General features: G+C 40.3%; 2 protein-coding genes across 5 annotated transcripts in view; one reads left to right on the top strand and one right to left on the bottom strand.

Moving 5' to 3' along the window:
• Window positions 1–606: 606 nt before the first annotated feature.
• si:dkey-1h24.6 (T-cell-specific surface glycoprotein CD28) lies at window positions 607–9,967 on the bottom strand. Its single transcript, XM_049570255.1, has 4 exons — window positions 9,606–9,967; window positions 6,625–6,960; window positions 6,385–6,533; window positions 607–906 (listed from the first exon to the last, which is right to left on the bottom strand). Exons 1-4 carry the CDS (start codon window positions 9,682–9,684, stop codon window positions 793–795), a joined length of 678 nt encoding a protein of 225 aa, XP_049426212.1. The 5' UTR covers window positions 9,685–9,967; the 3' UTR covers window positions 607–792.
• A 3,080-nt stretch (window positions 9,968–13,047) lies between these two features.
• raph1b (Ras association (RalGDS/AF-6) and pleckstrin homology domains 1b) overlaps window positions 13,048–20,551 on the top strand; it is a 55,990-nt gene continuing 48,486 nt past the window's right edge. For all 4 annotated transcript variants that reach the window (XM_049570242.1, XM_049570240.1, XM_049570241.1 and 1 more), the window contains exon 1: window positions 13,048–13,311. The gene's annotated coding sequence lies outside the window, so the exon portion shown is untranslated. The remainder of the gene's footprint in view (window positions 13,312–20,551) is intronic.

Here is a 20,551-nt window from a genome sequence, read left to right as displayed (position 1 = left end):
ACAAAAAGCTCACAGAAACATGTTAATCTTGCTGAAGCTTGCGGCAGTTGATGAGTAAGAACCACGTCGCCGAATGAAACCAATAAAAGCAGCGTGTGCACTTCCAATAACTGCGCACAGAAAGTGCAAGGTGAGCAAGGTAAAGGTAGAGTCCCTTTGAAGCAGCCACGTCTGCACAAAGCACGGCACAGGAAAAAAACAGCAGAGGGAGGAAGACAGGAAATGGTGTAGATTGTTATTGTTTGAAGTGTGTGCCTCTCCTCTTTGTGTATCTGCCTCTCATCAGCCTCCATGATGTTAACGCTCCGAAAAACACCATGTGATGTTTCGTGTTTCTCAGAAAAAAGAGCGCACAGACTGGAAAGAGATGTGTGATGTTAATCAGCATGATATTTAAATCTTTTGCGCCAGAGTTCACAGAAGGCCGTAACGGCTTTTCTTGTCTGAACTTTGCGGTCTGCTATGATTCACAGGGCGCCACGCAGCGGGTGTACCCTGTGAATGTGGTTAGATCCCCTCATTCAGACACCACCATATTTCGACCACAGAGGGGTTCCAGCTATAGATCTGTGTGTGACAACCAGAGACAGTGAGTGAAACAGGAAGCTGAGTGCATTATTTCTTTATTTTACACAACCACAACTCTAGGAGGAACTGCTACTTTTGCTGCGTCGACACAAAACAAGTAGTACTGACAACGAAATCGACCAAACAAACAATGATGTCCTGTTCATGGCGAGCTGCTACGACTGACAGGACAGCTGCGCACACAGTCACATGATGCACCGCTCGTCAGAAGTGTCGCGGTATAGGGATTTGAACCCCCCTTTTCTTCTTGCGGTCCCTGGTGGCCTTGGGTTTGGTGTTCATGTAGTCACACTGGGAATCTGACTGCCGCCACTTGGCCTGTAAGACACGTGAAGACAGTTAAACAGCAAGTCTGTGAAGGTCCGAGGGTCAGTGTGTGTCACGGACTGCACGGACTCTGAACTTGTTGTGCCCAGGGGACACTTTTGCAAACTTTCAGGCTAAGGCAGTGAGACCAAGTCAATGTTTTGCAAGTCTTTGCACACAAGTCCCTAGTCAAGACAGGCAAGTCCCAAGTCCTAAACTCTTGAGTTTCAAGTCCTAAACACATCTTAATGCACGCTTTACCAAATGTAATGCCATTTTAACAACAGACTAATGACATTTAAGAACTCATGTCCAAGTTCAAGTCAAGTCAACTCTCAAGTCATCAAAGTTGTGACTCAAGTCTGACTCCAGTCCAAGTCATGCGACTCTAGTCCACACCTTTAAGCCAGGGGCCAGTTAATAAACAAACATTTATAATATCACAGAGGTGGGTGTAAGTCATTGTTTCACAAGTCTTTGCACAGTTCATAAACAAAGCCACGACGACAAGTCACAAGTAAGTCTCAAGTCTTTGCTCTCAAGTCCAAGTCAAGACAGGCAAGTCCAAGTGGAGTTGTGAGTCTTTTTTTAATTTATCAAGTCGAGTCTAAAGTCATCAGATTTGTGACTCAAGTCCACACCTCTGAAATTGTGTATGTCAATTTGAGTCCCTGCTGTAAGTCAAGCAAGACAAGTCATGTCACTGCTCAGGTCCCAAGTCCTAAACTCTTGAGTTTCAAGTCCTAAACAAGTCAAAATGCAGGCTTCACCAAATGTAATGCCATTTAACAACAGAGTAATGACATCAAAACTCATGTTCAAGTCAAGTTGAGTCTAAAGTCATCAGAGTTGTGACTCAAATCTGACTCGAGTCCAAGTCATGTGACTCGAATCCACATCTTTTAGCCAGGGGGCAGCTGATAAGTCAAGTCCCAAGTCCTAAACTCTTGAGTTTCAAGTCCTAAACAAGTCAAAATGCAGGCTTCACCAAATGTAATGCCGTTTAACAACAGAGTAATGACATTAAAACTCATGTCCAAGTCAAGTTGAGTCTAAAGTCATCAAAGTTGTGACTCAAGTCTGACTCGAGTCCAAGTCATGTGACTCGAGTCCACACCTTTTAGCCAGGGGTAAGTTAACAAACAAACATTAATTATATCACAGATGGGTCTAAGTCATTGTTTTGCAAGTCTTTGCACAGTTTATTAACAAAGCCACAACCACAAGTCACAAGTAAGTCTCAAGTCTTTGCACACAAGTCCCAAGTCAAGACAGGAAAGTCAGAGTTCAGTTGTGAGTCTTTTTTTAATTTATCAAGTCGAGTCTAAAGTCATCAAATTTGTGACTCAAGTCCACACCTCTGAAATCATGTATGTCAATACGAGTCCCTGCTGTAAGTCAAGCAAGACAAATCATGTCATTGCTCAGGTCCCAAGTCCTAAACTCTTGAGTTTCAAGTCCTAAACAAGTCAAAATGCAGGCTTCACCAAATGTAATGCCATTTAACAACAGAGTAATGACATTAAAACTCATGTCCAAGTTCAAGTCGAGCATAGAGACTCTGAAGGGCTCGTTCCTCTGTACAGACTGGGACATTTTTCATGGTTTGTGTATTGATGAAGCCACTGACACTATTACAGAGTATATTAAATTCTGTGTGGATTGTGTGGCTACCAAAAAAGTTATCACACTCTATCCTGACAACAAGCCATACATCACCAGAGAATTAAAGGACTGTATTAACCGGAAAAAAATGGCTTTTAGGAATCATGACCGGATGGGGTTAAAATCAGTGCAAAAGGAGCTAAATCAGTTGTTAAGGGAGGCAAGAAGGAAGCACAGGGATGTCATTGAACAGAACGTTGCCTCTATGGGCTCTAAAAAACTCTGGGTCTCCATTAAAGCTGCTACCAACATGACAACACACAGGAAGTGCCTCATAACGTGATGAGCTGAGTAAAGCAAATGAACTCAGTGATTTCTTTCTCAGGTTTGATACACAGGACTTCTCTTCAGAATGCAATGATGCACTACAGTCAATTACATCTGCCGACCCTGGTTCAAGGTGAGTAGTTGATCCCCTCAAAATTCAGTCACTTTTCAGCCACGTATGCAAAAAGAAACCCGCAGGCCCTGATGGCACCTCAGCTTTTCTCTTAAAGACCTTTGCAGCAGAGCCTGTCCAAACAAGAAAAGGCCAGCATCACTCTGTGTCCTTCGTCACCAACTTTAAATACCTCTCTGGTACAGGCGATCAAACACACAAACCGGTTTCGACAAGTGTCTTGGCCCATTACTGGCGCAACAGAAGGATCCCAAGAGGACTTCGCATTAACAAAGAACCTGCCCTGGGCCGAGGCGACAGTGAGTTTTGTTCCAAGTGGTGTGAAATTCTCAATAGATGTTCCTTAGATCTCATGTTACTGCTGATCAAAAACGCGGACAGTGAACGTGCTAAGATCCGTGCTGAGATTGATGTTATACGAGAAGAAATGAAAACCAAACTCGAGTCGCTCCAAGTGCAGGAGGTGCTTAAACGATGTACTGACTCGAGAGACTCTTATGAGAAAAAGCTGACTGAGACGAAGGTTGAGAAGTACCGCAGAGACATCATGGACTACAAAAATGGCCGAGTATACTCGTGGATGATGTCAGACAGCCAAACCACTCGTTTCAGACGCCAGCACAGAGGCCCGAGGGACCCGGGTTTGCCATCATCCGGAGGGTCCGGCAGTGATGCATCTTCGACCAACAGCCAGATGCGGCTTTTTTTTACGGGGACCCGGGGAACGGCACCATACGAGCAGCGTGACTCGAGGCGGCAGACCAGGAGGGGCGGGAGACGACACCGCTCCAGCCGGAGGCACCACATCCCAGACAGTGGCAGGACGGTGATCAATCTGTCTAGCAGGCCCCTGACTGACTCTCCCAAAAATTCACAAAAGTTGTGTTGAGCCTGTACCCGGACATCCTATTGTAGCAGGTACACAATCCCTGACTGAACCTATATCCAAATACATTGACCCTGGGACGGCACGAACTTGTACACTAACGTACCACACACTGAAGGCTTAGAAGCACTCAGACATTTTTTGGACCAGAGCAAGACTCAGATTCCTCCCACTGATTTTTTTGGTCAGCATGGCTGAATTCATCCTGAACAGAAATTACTTTAAGTTTGAAGACGCTTACTATTTGCAGTGCCAAGGCGTAGCTATGGGGTCGGCGTGTTCGCCGAATTACAGTAATCTTTTCATGGGGAGTTCTGAGGAGGAATTTGTGTACAATAATAATCCTTTTCTCCACCTTCTGAAGTGTTGGTATCGTTATATTGATGATATTTTCTTTATTTTTTCGGGTACTACAGCTCAACTTGAAGAGTTTAGAAGTTACATTAACACAAGGATGCCATCCATTAAAGGGACATTGTGTAACATTTTCAGTTGTTTATTGGCAAAAATCGATGTCTGCATTCATAAATACGTCATCACTGGTGTACTATTACCTCCACCAATAATCTGACTTATTCTCGTAACAGGAGAATTTCGGATTTGTTTGTACATTGTGCAGGTAAGTCGTCTGTGGGGTTCCATTACGTTTCGCCATCTTGAGAATACACCCGCCAGCAAGGGACATACAGCACCGCCTTCGGCGTTTTCTTTGAGAGCCAGGCCAGCGCTGCGTGACTGAGGAGCCGAAGGAGAGGAGCAAGAGGCGCTTCGCTACTACCCCATTAAATGTGAAACAAAGTCCCACTCTTTGAGCATAATGCAGCATCATGGGAGACGGAATCCTTGTCGCCAAGAAAGCGCAAAGGGAATAGAAAAGGCAGCGTGACTGGTGAATTAAAAAAACAAGGGTCAGCACTGGGGTTGGCTTTCCCAGGTAGAGAGAGCTGCTGAGGGAGAATGGTAATGCAATCACAGGCATTACGTCCAAGTCATGTGACTCGAGTCCACACCTTTTAGCCAGGGGGCAGCTAATAAGTCAAGTCCCAAGTCCTAAACAAGTCAAAGTGCTCACGTCACCAAATGTAATGTCATTTTAACAAGTCCAAATAAAGTCATAAGTCATTTGTGTCAAAGTCCAAGTCAAGTTGCGAATATTTTTTGAATTTATCAAGTCAACTCTAAAGTCATCAAAGTTGTGACTCAAGTCTGACTGGAGTCCAAGTCATGTGACTTGAGTCCACACCTTTTAGCCAGGGGCCAGTTGATAAACAAACCATTACAGAGGTGGGTGCAAGTCAAGACAGGCATGTCCAGAGTCAAGTCCCAAGTCCTAAACTCTTTAGGTTCAAGTCCTAAACAAGTCACAATGCACGCTTCACCAAATATAATGCCATTTTAACAACAGAGTAATAACATTTAAGAACTCAAGTCCAAGTCATGTTGCAAGTGTTTTTTGAATTTATCAAGTCGAGTCTAAAGTTATCAAAGTTGTGACTCAAGTCTGACTGGAGTCCAAGTCATATGACTCGAATCCACACCTCTGGGCCATGGGCTAGTTAATAAACAAAGCCACGCCGACAAGTCACAAGTACGTCTCAAGTCTTTGCACACAAGTCCTAAGTCAAGCGAGGCAAGTCTCGAGTCAAGTTCCAAGTCAAGACTCACAAGACCCAAGTCCTAAACTAGTCATGATGCAGGCTTCAACACACTTAATGTCATTTTAACAACCAAGTAATAATATTTATATTTACAAACTGGCGTATAAAGTGTCGACTTTTAAAGTATGACTCAAGTCCAAGTGAAGCCACGAGCCATTGGTGTAAAGTCCGAGTCAATTTGCAAGTATTTTTTAATTTAAAGCCATCAAAGTTGTGACTCAAGTCTGAATTGAGTCCAAGTCATGGAACTCGAATCCACACACCTGGGTCAGGGTCCACTTGATAAAGAAACAGAACTGGGAGTAAGTCACACGTGCAAGTCACAAGCAAGTCTCAAGTCTTAACCTTCAAGTCTCAAGCAAATTCCAAGTTACTGTGGTGAGAATCAAGCAGATGTGGGACCAAGTCATTGTTTTGCAAATCACAAGTCTTTGCACTCAAGTCCCAGGTTAAGAAGGCAAGCATCAAGTCAAGTCCCAAACCCTGCAAGACCCCAACCCTTGCATTTCGAGTCCTAAACAAGTCCATTTATTCGCTAAAACAAGTGTGCTGAGATACATTTTCACAGCATAATAACACCATTAATACGACAGCAGAATGAATTTTGCATGTTCCTGTCCCGTCTTGTCATATTTAACTTATGTTGCTGAATATGTTTAATTTTCTCTTCCCAAATTGGCTCCGGTGAAGGTTTCAAGTATTTTCATCATGATTTAGACAGTGTTTGGTGACATATCTCTACAGTCCAACGAGTCAAAGTGTTGGTTAGGAATGACTGTTGTTGCGTCATTTAAATATTGTGTTTGCTTTTATACATAAGTTCCAAACTCTCTTCACTTTGTCTTCACCTGGTGTTTGTATGTGTTGGAGGAATATCTTACCCAGATGATGATGGCGACGATGGTGACAATTATTCCATAGACACCAAGAACTACAATCCCCAGAATCCAGATCCAGAGGAATCCATCTTTTTGAGCCTCTTCTATGACAGGCTTTATATTGTAGGTTTTATTGACTGTGCACTGGTGTCCTGGAGGAAACGTATTCAGGAAGCAGTCAGTGAACTGGGCTATATGCACACAACATTATAAACGTGCCTGTTTACTCTTCGATATATTTACCTTTTACACGTACCAGGATGCTCAAAGTACTGGGCACTTTTCTGAGGGGAGGCGGGAACATGATGTGAACCTCACACCTGTAAATACCGTAGCTACTGGCGTTCACGCCCGTGAGCGTGAAACCGGCTGATTTGTTTTCTGTGTTCTCCTGCAGCTCCACACCCACCCCGGTGTTTGACTGCTCACAGTCTGATGTCGCGTTGTTACGGATGCACGCAAGCTCGTAAATCACCTCTTCTTCCTTGAGGAGGTAAAACGTCACGTCTTGGGTGGTCAGCTTCGGACAGGGCACTGACACGTTGTGTCCGGGGGCTACGCAGGCGATTTTCAGCTGGTCTGGAGAGAGAAATGAGGGAATGATTCAAGGGGTGATTGGATTCTGATTCCTAGTCTTCCACACTGTGGCAGCTCTTGGGCAGCTAAGTTGTTTACTCATGTTGATTGCTCATTAGGTCTTCTTCTTGTTTGTAATAAATACACAGTAATGTAATAATGATAGAGGAAGCTCGGGCACCGAATGTGTTAGGTACGGCACTGCTCACACACAGTCTAATGGTGGATCTTCGTGCTCTCTTTGGTGCCATGAACTAAGGAAACAGAGTAACCGTGTTGTGTTTGCTCTTGCAGTAACCCCAGCCAGGATGCTCGTGCCTGTGTCTGTAACCAACACCTTTGCAAAGGAAATGGCATCTCACAGCTACGGCTCCTGCAGCACGTTGTTTTATTTGCATTTAATTCCCCTTAACTGAAATTCAGGCTTTGAAGCTGACCGTTTCACAGCAGCTCCGCCCCCACGCGGAACGTGTTCACTAGCAGCACATCTGAGCACATTTACCTCTGTTACCTCACATTTCACATGAAAGACAGGTATTTGTGATGTGAGTGGCATCCGTGAGTCAATCAGTGTCTGACTCACGGATGCCACTCACGAGGTGTTGGTGGTGTTTAGTGTGATGTAGTGATGAAATGAATGCTCTCTGTGGTTCATGTAAACAGTCATTCTTCAGACTGTGAGTTCATGTGAGGTACTGCTCCACAGACAAACAGCCTCCAAGTGACAGTATATTCACTTGTTGTATGTTCCTGAACTGAACCAGAGGGTACTTTGTATCAGAGGTGGGACCAAGTCATTGTTTTGCAAGTCACAAGTAAGTCTCAAGTCTTTGCAAGTCCCAATTCAAGTCCCCAACTCAAGGCTGACAAGTCCGACATCACAATAGGAAAATCCTAAACTCATCTGGAGAGTAGTTACAGTCAGAGGCGGGGCTGATTGATTATTTTGCAAGTTATAAGTAAGTCCCTAGTCTTTGCACTCAAGTCCCAATTCAAGTCCCAAGTCAAGACTGACAAGTCCAAAGTCAAGAAATACAAATTCTAAATTTAACTGGAGAGTAGTCGCAATCAAAGGTGGGACCAAGTGATTGTTTCACAAGTCAAAAATATGTCTCTAATCTTTGCACTCAAGTCTAAAATCAAGTCCCAAGTTAAGACTGACAAATTCTAAACTTAACTGGAGGATAGGTACCTTTAGAGGTGGGACCAAGTCATTGTTTTGCGAGTCACAAGTAAAGTCCCTAGTCTTCGCAGTCAAGTCCCAATTCAAGTCCCAAGTCAAGACTGGCAAGTCCAAAATCAAGAAATACTCATTCTAAACTTAACCGGAGAGTGGTTCCAGTCAGAGATGGGGCCACGTCATTGTTTTGCAAGTCACAAGTACGTCTTAAGTCCTTGCACACCAGTCTAAATTCAAGTCTCAGGTCAAGACAGACAAATTCTAAACTTAACTGAAGTAGTTACAATCAGAGATGGGACCAAGTCATTGTTTTGAATGTCACAAGTAAGTCTCTAGTCTTTGTACACCAGTCCAAATTCAAGTCCCAAGTCAAGATGGACAAATTTTAAACTTAATCAGAGAGTGGTTACAGTCAGAAGTGGGAGCAAGTCATTGTTTTGCAAGTCACAAGTAAGTCCCTAGTCTTTGCACTCAAGTCCAAATTCAAGTCTCGAGTCAAGACTGACAAAATCTACACTTAACCGAAGAGTAGTTACAATCAGATGTTGGACCGAGTGATTATTTTGCAAGTCCCAATATAAGTCCCAAGTCAAGATAGACCAATTCTAAAGGTGAGTCCAAGTCATTGTTTTGCAAGTCACAAGTAGGTCTCAACTCCTGGACTGAAGTCTAAATTCAAGTCCCAAGTCAAGATAGACAAATTTGAAACTTAACCGGAGAATAGGTACAATCAGAGGTGAGAACAAGTGATTGTTTTGCAAGTCACAAGTAAGTCTCTAGCCCTGCACTCAAGCCCTAATTCAAGTCTTAAGTGAAGACTAACAGGTCCCAAGTCAAGTCCTAAACTTTGAGTTTTTACTCCTTACAAGTTAGAATGCACTCTTCACCAAATGCAATGTCATTTTAACAACAGGAAATTTAAAAGATTAAAAAATGTCAGAGGTGGCGCAAAAGTCATTGTTTTCCAAGTCACAAGTAAGTCTCAAGTCTTGGGTCCTTAACAAGTCATAATGCACTCTTCACCAAATGTAATGCTATTGTAACAACAGTAATAAAATATTACATTTACCAAATTAAAAATGTCTGTAACTTTCTCTTCCCAAATTGGCTTTTCGGGAAGGTCTTAAGTATTCAAGCCAAGTCTCAGTGTAGTCACAAGTCAAGTCGAGTTGAAAGTCTTTTTTGATTTTGGCAAGTGGGGTCAAAAGGCATGATATTTCCGACTCAAGTCCACACCTCTGGTTACAACACCACTGCTGTTATTTATCAAACCTGTGGATGGTTGGGCGTCACTTACTCCTGCGGGTGCTAACCTCAGTGATAACAGACGAAACCAAACAATGTAATGTAACCACTTGTGTACAGTTAAATCTCTTTAAATTACTTCTAATAGTTATTACTGATCTTTATGAGTATGTGAGTGACTAAAAGCTAGAGTTTATGTGTTGCAATAAAGTCCACAGCTTACCTTTGCAGACGCTCTGAGACTCGGTGGCATGGGAGAACCTGCACCACAGGAGGATCACGAACACCCAGCAAGCTCTCATCTTGAACTTTTGCACCGCGAGTGTGAACTTGCCTCCAGCAGAATGATGCCCTCGAGGCTCTCCCTCATCACCTAGAACGTCAAGCTCCTCCAGCAAAGTGCATTAACTGTGTGCCGCAGAGAAATCTGATCCAGTACTCCGATATCATCAACCCCGGTTCCAAGCATGCGTACGCTCCCCCGACTGTAATGCATCATCTCCTCATTGTGCCTCTGACTGAAACACTCCCACGGTGCTGCAGTGACTGAACCTCGTACATCCTCTCATGAGGGAAAACATCCTGTGACAGAAAACGCCTCCTCTTCTGAAGTTTCCGCTCGCTCCCAGAGTTTGTGACCTTTGATCGTGTTTTATTCATGTAGGGTTATGTGTTTGTTGAGACCAAATGTCATCGCAGGGCCAATCTGTTCCTGTCAAATGAGCTAATTACTAATATTGCATCATTATGTGGAGACAGAACCCACAAACAAGCTTTCATTGCTGCTTATAAACAGTTTCAAGCTCCTGGTTACCTGCAAGCACTTGTTTCAGGGTTAGTCCACGACACTAAATATGGATAAGTAGCCCATACCATCTCTGCTGTTTAGCTATGCTGCAGCCCCAGTTCGAGGTGGAGTGAGTGACAGAAAGTGCAATGACCCAGTGTGCCATCTGTCAGGGTTTACTGAACACAATGATAAGCACCAAGCAGGTTTCATCTGATGTGTGTGAGACTGCCAAAGCAAAGATGTAACCCACAAACTGGCTGGCAGAGAAGGAAGACATGTTTCAGAGAACCTGCCTGAATGCTTTATGATAACCTGAGTAAGACACATGTACAGATAGTGGCACGATATATTATAATACCAGCTATAAGATAAGGTTACCCTATTGCACTGGTGCTGGACCTACACTGATTTAAAACCCATGGCTGTACCCACAAAATGGGGTTGAGTTGAATGCGCAGTGGCTTTCTTTGTCCACTTGATGGCGACAAAGCATTTTATTTTGATCAGCTTGTTTTCACAGCTCCAATCAAAGCAAACAGCCATCAGCTGTAGTTTTACATAAACTGTAACCACATATCACTTTGCTTCAGTCTATTTCATTGTCCTATACAGGTTTAACTGCCCAGGGCAGGGATTAGACAGACCACTAGAGGATAGAACAATTTACTGTGCGTGCCAACACATGGTGACACATTCATGGGATTGTGAAGTAGGGATTATAGCATTTCTAAAATGTTGTGTCTAATTCAGAATATGCATGAGGGTGGATTGACGGGTTAGTAATGCCATGTGTCCATATGGATAACACGCAATAATCTCCTAATCTGGAACAAGTCCCTTTTGTTTGGTGTGGTGGCTGTAGGAGAGCATCAGTAAGAGACCCACAGAGCTCAGAGGTCCAGTGGGGTTACATGTGGCTGCACCCAGTTTACTATATACTTATATTAAATATATTTTATCCATTTATTATTATGGTTTATCCTTTATTTGGAAAGAGCTGTAGAATGTATTATTATTATTAATATTAATAACAATAATTTATTTATGCATTTAAATAAGTAAATAATTTAAAATAATAATAATAATAATTATAATTATTATTATTTATTTATTTATATATTTAAATAAGTTAAAATAAATAAGTGACAAAATGGAAGAATATGCCAGCTAAAAAGAGATTAATACAAATACATAAATAAATACACAATAATAATCATAAACACAAAATAAAATAAAAATTAGAATAAAACATAAAGAAATAATAATAATAATAATAATAATAATAATAATAATAATAATAATTTATTTATGTATTTAAATAAGTAAAATGAATAAGTTAGAATAAATAAATAAATTAATTAATAAGTGATGAAATGGGAGAATATGCCAGCTAAAGAGAGAGATTAATGAAAGAAAATAAATATTCAATAATAATCATAAACACAAAATTAAAAAATAAAATAAATTAAAAATAAATTATTATTCTTATTATTAAAAATAAAAATAATAGTAATGATAATCCTCAATAAATAAGTAAATAAATAAGTTAAAAAATAAAAATAAATTAATAAATTAAAATAATAATAATAATAATTTATTTATGTATTTAAATAAGTTAAATAAATAAGTTAAAATAAATAAGTGACGAAATGGAAGAATATGCCAGCTAAAAAGAGAGATTCATAAGACTAAATAAATAAATAAATAAATAAATACACAATAATAATCATAAACACAAAATTTAAAAAATTAAATTAAAAATAAAGAAATAAATTAAAATAATTATCATTTATTTATGTATTTAAATAAGTTAAATAGATAAGTTAAAATAAATAAATAAGTGATGAAATGGAAGAACATGCCAGCTAAAAGGAGAGATTAATAAAATAAATAAATACACAATAGTAATCATAAACATAAAATTGAAAAATAAAATAAATTAAAAATAAAGAAATTCATTAAAATAATAATAATTATTATTTATGTATTTAAATAAGTTAAATAAATAAGTTAAAATAAATAAATGAATAAATAAGTGATGAAATAGAAGAATATGCCAGCTAAAAAGAGAGATTAATAACATAAATAAATAAATAAATAAATAAGTAAATAAATAAATAAATGCACAATAATAATCATGAACAAAAAATTAAAAAATAAAACAAAATAAAATAAAAAAAATGAATAATAAAATTTATTTATGTATTTATTTCTATTACAATTTTAGATGTTAGTGACAAAACAGAAGAATATGTCAGCTAAAAAGAGAGATTAATAAAAAAATAAAGAAATAAATACACAATAATAATCATAAACACAAAAGTAATAAAATAAAATAAAATAAAATAAAAAAACAGAGAAATAAATTTCGAAAAAAATAAAATAATAATAATACATTTCATTTAAAAGCACCTTTCTAACACCCAAGGACACCGCACAATAATTTGAAAAAAAAATACAAACAATGAAACCACAAGAATACACACACACACACACACACACACACACACACACACACACACACACACACACAATATGACTTAAAAACAGATTAAGATTAAAATTAAAATGGAAAGAAATGTATTTCTGTATTTATTTACTTCCACTGACTGGATGCAGATGCTGCCTTCACTGTTCCTCCAATTTCCCTACATTCATGGACATCCAATCGTTTTAACGCATAACTCAGCAGAAAACTGCGCTGGAATGTGTCAGCTGGTCAACTCTCACAACACTGCAATTTATCTCTTTTCCCAGTCTGCCATTTTCGTGTTAGCCATTAGCTAATCCATCCCTCTTCTCTGATGTAACACACTGATATGAGATATTTCCCACAGGCCGTGAAGGCAGCGTGAGTTTCTGGGCTGGACAGGAAACGACGGAGCCGCGCAGCGTGTCTCCTCCAGCAGCAGCTCCGGGAGAGAAGAATGGGAAAAGGGGACAGGGTTGTGTATGTAGACGAGGCAGCGTGAGAACATGAGGATAACGGGAGGCTTTTAGCTCATTTCTTATTTTAATTAGACATTTAAACACATCATATCAGGAGCGTTTCTCCTCCTCCTCCCTGAGGGCTGGGATATTTGCTCCCATTGGAGAACGCTGGAGAGGAGAGGAGCCTCTTTGTGAAGCCTTTTTCACTGTAAGTGGATTTTTCTTCACTGTTCCGATATGTTTCTAATCTCTGACGCATTTTTCTCTCCTTTAAATCAAAGTCTAAAAATGTCACTTGTGGATACGTGCCATTATAATGCCAGCCCATCCTGGGTTGTGTCCTCCGTTAAGGAGACGTAGGAGCCACAATGTGTGTTTACCTCACTTCTTAACCACAAGCACCACTTACAAAGAAACAAGCTGTTGTGGATGAATGTTACCTGTTGGGGAAAGTGTGAAGCTGGGTGTGTGAATGGGGGTGTTTGTGCCCCCCTATGCGGCCATTGAACAATCCCTTTCTTGGGGAGAAAGGGCGTGCAGCGTTTGGGCCGACTGGGAAAAGAGCCGCAGCTTTAATGGGAGAGGCAGTTGAACGTGAGCCCCATTGTTATGTCACTATACACTTATTTCCAACATATTTAATTCATTTATTATCATGACAAGGTATTTCCAGCCTCATTTTCCTCCCCTGCATCGGACTGAGCAGAGATGCATAGTCTCCACCCTGTTACAGCGCGAGGAGGCTATCAGCTTTTGGTAATGGCCGATGGTTTTGTCGTGCTAATGTTTGTATCTTTCTGGTGCCTTTTTCTTTATTCAAACACCGTGTTTAACGTCTGTGAAACCTGTTAAATAAGTGGTAGTGTGTGTTAGTGTGGCTGGGTTGGGCTCATTAGCAGAGACCTCCTTCACTGCCGCTGGTGAACACTGTTTTAATTCCCTTTGTTGGATGACGCCGCCAGTTTGACCAGTGGCTATCATCAATTTAATGCTAGCATCAGTGTTAGCCTGGAGGATTAGCATAAGTCTGAAACTAGGTTTGTGTGTCTTGGTGAACACTGGTGGGAAAGTTGGACTTTACTGCAGCTTTACTGGCATAAACAAATAGAAGTGCTCAAGTAACCAAGCTTTCCTCTGAAGGCTCAGACATTAAAGGGACAGTTCAGATTTTTTTGAAGTGTTGTTGTATGAGGTATCTATCCATAGATAGTATATATTACATACAATAGATGTCAGTTTTTGCACCCCCAGTTTGGAAAAGCACACTAGAGTCTGGCATAGAAGCCAAGCAATCTACTGCTGTGGATGGGGGCCAGCGACAAAACGCATTTTCAGCCATGTTTACACGAAAACGGAATCATTTCTTATTTTCGTTTTGAAAAAAAGTTCCGCATTCAGATGACAACGTTTCGCTAACAATTGCTGTGCTCACGGATCCCCAAAAGTGACCAAAAACGCTGCAGTATACATGCCAGGTCAGTAGTTATGAATGAAACAAGTGGTGATGTATATACCAAAAAAAAAAAAATGGCAACCACATGACCATTTTCCTGGACGGACGATGAGGTGGTGTTGCCAGCGTTGCTAAATTCAATAGGGTGAGCAGCACAAACAGAGCTCAGGAGTCCGCCATTGTTGCTATGGTCGACTTTCTCGCGCATGCCTTGTGACTGGAACTGTAATGCGCATGTGCGAAAAGTCTCCGTTTTCAGAGGAACTGCATATTGCAAGTTAACATGACAACTTTGATGGTGGTGCTCTGGAACCCGTTTTCAAAACATTGTGTTTTCAAGCACCCAGAACGCTGCTGTCATGTAAACAATCAGCCAAAACGCAACTAAAGTTTACTGTTTTCAGCTGAAATCGTTGTCGTATAAACGGGACCTTAGCCACCTAAAAAAAAGTCCTACCCTAAAAAAAAAAAATCTAAGGGTGCATTCACATTTGGGTAGTCCGGGGACTCGGTTTGGTTCATTTGGTTTGGTTCACCTTCACACTGCAGTTTTTAAAGCAGACCAAACCGCCTGGGCAATGTCATGCAGTTACAACAGCTGCTCGTTTGGGGGCAGTATTGCCCAAAACGACCATTGGCCAAGACCGAAAACGTAAAACCACCCCCTTCAGCTGGCTTGGTCACCACAAAAACACCAAAATGCACTGCGCTCTATGCCACATCCTCTCTTTGGTTCACTTCCTCTCTTTGGTTCGCTGTATAGTCCGTTTGTATTTCCCACTGTAAGCGAACCGCACCAGGGTTCACTTGCAAGTGAACCGAGACCCCCAGTTTTCAAGCAGACCAGGGTTCGCTCTCTTGGTGTTCGAATGAGCGCTCACACCATTCCAAACAAACCGAATAATGCATGGAAGTGGACCAGGGTTAGTTTAAAGCGGACCAAATAGCACCAGTGTGAATCGGTCCTCAGTTTACGTGATTTCTAATGGTAAAATAAATCTGTTACATCGCTCTCTTCAAAGCCAGATTCCACTGAAAAAAACAGTGATTTAATATAACTGAACACAGGAGCTGCTGGTCTTTTACTTCCTCCATCAGTTAGTTAGTTTGTGTTATTGTGTAACTTTGGTGTTTGAAGGGGTAATTTTGGATTCACCAAAGTCACATAATAACACAAACTAGCTAACTGATCAAAGTAGCGGTAGACCAGCAGCTGCTGTGTTCAGTGAGCTTAAATTACTATTTTTGTCAATGGGGTCTGGTGGCTTCTACGAGAGCATAAATGTCAGTACGGGCTGTCTGAAATTAAGGTAAAGCCACAGCAGTACATTTCCTAGCCTGCTTCTCCAAACTGGGGGTGTTCCGACTGAGATCTACTGCTTGCATTATACTGACTATGGATAGGCACCCCATACAACCTGACTTCAAAAATTCCAAACTACCCCTTTAACACTGGAAACATAATGGCACTTTATGGACTGAGGGGTTCAAAGGTCATTGAAGAGGGGCTGCACGCCATGCCACTGCCTGGCTGGCGACCATATGGGTCCAGGTTGTCACAGAGTAAACATTCCCTCCCTGTGTGTGTTTTATTTACACTACCAAGGCCAGGCGAGGACTGTTTTTAACTGTATCTCTTCTGTTCAGGGGTGAATACACAAAACAAACTCCCAAAAAGCCACCAAGAAGCCACTTGGCCCAGCCTTTATTCCCCACAGTGACATTATAATAGGCCGTCTGTGTCCTGAAGGCATGCTTGATTTGCATCCACAAAGCAGTAGACTCGAAGCACATTATTCTGGGCATGGAGACAGTGCAGCAACAATGCAGCCCATTCGCTTACAGTGCAGTTAATGGGATGAAAATAACTACTGGCCTTCTGGTCGCTTCCCCTCAGGCAGATGCCTTTAAGCTTGTCATGTCTTCTTGCATGAGGAGCTTGGAGTCAGATGTCACTTATTGTCTTGAGGAGGACAGAAAATGAATGATGCTGTAAGGACGTGTGGAAAACCCAGTGATATGTTGTTTTTGTTCCTGTGGGTATTGTTATAGTGTCTCAGTTTCCTGTGCTGTGTCCCATTACAAATACCAGAACTTGTGTTATCAACTGGAAAATGGAGGGTTGCAAAATATTGTTTTTGGTGTTACAGGCAACTTTCCTGGCATGTTTTAGGCTTGTGGCTGAATTGCAACAGGATAACTGTCATCATAGTCGTAGTAATATTATTGATTTAAGTTTAACGAGTGCCTGTTTGATTCAATATCATAGTTTATAAACGTGAAAAACAGGATTTGGATGGCATTTGGGCAATGTTATAAATATACGGTGGCCCTGAGGATCAAAACACATTACACAAAACACCACATTTCTCAAAACTACAACACACAGAAAACATTTTAGAAAACATGACAACATTTTAGAAAACACGACATCATAGAAAACACTACATGTTAGAAAACACAACAACATTTTAGAAAACAACATTTTAGAAAACACAACATTTTATGAAACTCGACATTTTAGAAAATACTAAAACATGTTAGAAAACACGATAACATTTTAGAAAACTCTACAATATTTTAGAAAACATGACATTTTAGAAAACATGACAACATTTTAGAAAACACAACATTTTATGAAACTCGACAACATTTTAGAAAAAACTACAACATGTTAGAAAACACTAAAACATGTTAGAAAACACAATAACATTTTAGAAAACTCTACAATATTTTAGAAAACATGACATTTTAGAAAACACGACATTTCTCAAAACACTACATTTTAGATAACAGCAACAGTTTAGAAAACACGACAACATTTTAGAAAACACTACAACACTTGAGAAAACAGCAAAATTTTAGAAAACAACATTTTAGAAAACTCGACAACATTTTAGAAAACACTAAATCATGTTAGAAAACACGATAACATTTTAGAAAACTACAATATTTTAGAAAACATGACATTTTAGAAAACATGACAACATTTTAGAAAATATGACATTTCTCAAAACACTACATTTTAGATAACAGCAACAGTTTAGAAAACACGACAACACTTGAGAAAACAGCAACATTTTAGAAAACACAACAACAGTTTAGAAAACACTACAACACTTGAGAAAACAGCAAAATTTTAGAAAACAACATTTTAGAAAACTCGACAACATTTTAGAAAACACTAAAACATGTTAGAAAACACGATAACATTTTAGAAAACTACAATATTTTAGAAAACATGACAACATTTTAGAAAACATGACATTTCTCAAAACACTACATTTTAGATAACAGCAACAGTTTAGAAAACACGACAACACTTGAGAAAACAGCAACATTTTAGAAAACACAACAACAGTTTAGAAAACACTACAACACTTGAGAAAACAGCAATATTTTAGAAAACTCAACAACATTTTAGAAAACAACATTTTAGAAAACACGACAACATTTTAGAAAACACTACAACACTTGAGAAAACAGCAATATTTTAGAAAACACAACATTTTATAAAACTCGACAACATTTTAGAAAACACTAAAACATGTTAGAAAACACGATAACATTTTAGAAAACTACAATATTTTAGAAAACATGACAACATTTTAGAAAACACGACATTTCTCAAAACACTACATTTTAGATAACAGCAACAGTTTAGAAAACACAACAACATTTTAGAAAACACGACAACACTTGAGAAAACAGCAACATTTTAGAAAACTCGACAACATTTTAGAAAACTTGACATTTTCGAAAACATGAAACATTTTAGAAAACTCATGAAATATTTTAGATAACAGCAACAGTTTAGAAAACACTACAACACTTGAGAAAACAGCAATATTTTAGAAAACTCGACAACATTTTAGAAAACATGAAACATTTTAGAAAACTCATGAAATATTTTAGATAACAGCAACAGTTTAGAAAACACGACAACATTTTAGAAAACACTACATTTCAGAAAACACAATTTTGTTTTGTTTTCTGAAATGTTGTAGTGTTTGGGAAATGTTTCGTTTGTTTAAATGTTTTAGTGTTTTGAGAAATATTGTAATGTTTTCTGAAAGGTTGTAGTGTTTTGGGAAATGCTTTGTTTTTTTTTAAATGTTTCAATGTTTTGTGAAATGTTTTGTTTTCTAAAATGTTGTGTTTTGAGAAATGTTTTCCCAAGTGTTGTAGTTTTGAGAAATATAGTGTTTTCTGAAGTGTTGTGTTTTCTGAAATGTTGTGTTTTGACCCTCAGGGCCACCATGTAAACAATATAAAGAGTAACAGTGGAGCTGCACCTCATACAGAGCATTTCTGTAGTGGACTTAATAGTCCTGAAGTCATTGCATTCAGGCAGCTCAGTCATAAAAAGCTCAGTCACGGATTAAATTTCCAGCCACGGAGGTAAAACACATGTTTGAAGAGAGCGTGTCATTTCACTACTCCTGTTTAAAAGCACATGTGAGGAATTTTTCACTGTCAGCTTTCTTTCTCGAGGCTATTGAAAAGAGAACCCGGGGAAAGAGGGAATATATATTTTGGAAGAGCTCAAAATACATAACCAGAAACATGGTTTTCTCATTCATCCACTCTGTCTTGTTTTGCCAGAAGTGGAAGGGAAGAAAAAAGCCCTTCTGCTTTCTTCCCTCAATCTCTGCTGCCTTTCATCCCTTTTTTTGCACGCTTGATTTCCTTGGGTTGTAGTTGATTAGATGAGAAAAACAGTTGTCAAATAAATTTTGGGTTTGAGGAATGATCCCACGAGACTGTGCATTAGAGAAGACATTCGGATGCTATTCTTGGTTTGTGTGTTAGCATCTCTTGCGTGCTGGTCCGTCTGTCTGTCGTGCGATTTACAAGGGCCATGTCTGACCTCCGCCCATCCATCCACCCATGTCCCTGGGCATAAGTCTGCTCCGAAAAGCTCCAGAGACAAGGCTGGGGGTGGCGACGGTGGTTGGGTGTAAGTTTACCCAGGTTATGTTACAGCCTGGGGTGTAGGTGGGTAAAGGAGGGCAGGGGGAGGATGCCACTTCAAACGCAGCCTTCAACACAGCCCAGTGACGACCCGGAGGGGAGAGTGTAACCTGATATCTCCTCTGATAGGAGGTGCTTTGCCTCCAAAACTGTAAAAGGCCACCAGCTGCATCAGCACCCAGCTCCTCGATGCCAAACAAGATGCCACATTATAGGCGTGTTGCACCAGAGAGAAAGCGTCTGTGTGTCACTCCACCTGGGTGTGTCCCCCCCTCTTGTCACAGGCATGCGGCCCCGGCCTCTATAGGGCCTTGTTCTGGTAACATTTTGCTGACCTTTGGTGGCAGCTGCCCCTGCCATTTGGAAACAAAGACAAATGGCTAACCAGCGCGCCTGTAGCCTGCAAACGCTCTACTGTTCTTCCTGTTGCTCTTTTCATACACACTCACATCAATGCCCTCTATGGCAGGAAAGGAATTGTTTGAGATCCACATGAAGCCTTTTTTGTCATAATGGAATTCTGGTCTTTGACAAGGTCATGGCGCCTGAAATAAATCACTTAGTCTTGTATGAGGAAGGTGTAGAGATCAAGGTATCGTCCGCCTGTGGCAAGCCAATGTATGGACGATGCAGCTTCTTTGCGACTGCACTGCTGATTGGAGTCGGCAGAAGGAGGGCATCCTCCTCGCTTTCCAGGGCAGTGCATGATCTGGGTCTTCGTTCAGCAGGTACACTCAAGCGTACAGGCTAGAGATAACAGCTAGAGATACAAACGGTGAACCTCACCTCGCCGTGGTCTGTAAGTTGTAGATTCGAAGAGCAAGTGTGAGTTTTCAAGTGGACAAAGGCGGATAGTTGAACCCTTTACGCGATGCACATCATTTTATGTGGCTGCATTGCATTCTGGTCTGTTGAGGCGACTGTAATTGGAGCATCTGATACATCTGCTTCTTATAAGATGGAGTTCTCTCTGTATAACTGTTACACATGTGAGAATTGTGGGTCTGGAAGTACTTTTTGT

Source organism: Epinephelus fuscoguttatus, linkage group LG24 (genome assembly GCF_011397635.1).
Source record: "Epinephelus fuscoguttatus linkage group LG24, E.fuscoguttatus.final_Chr_v1".
In the NCBI taxonomy this organism is placed as follows: domain Eukaryota; kingdom Metazoa; phylum Chordata; class Actinopteri; order Perciformes; family Serranidae; genus Epinephelus; species Epinephelus fuscoguttatus.
The sequence above is the reverse complement of the archived record's forward strand: the minus strand, read 5'-3'. Positions and strand labels throughout refer to the sequence as shown.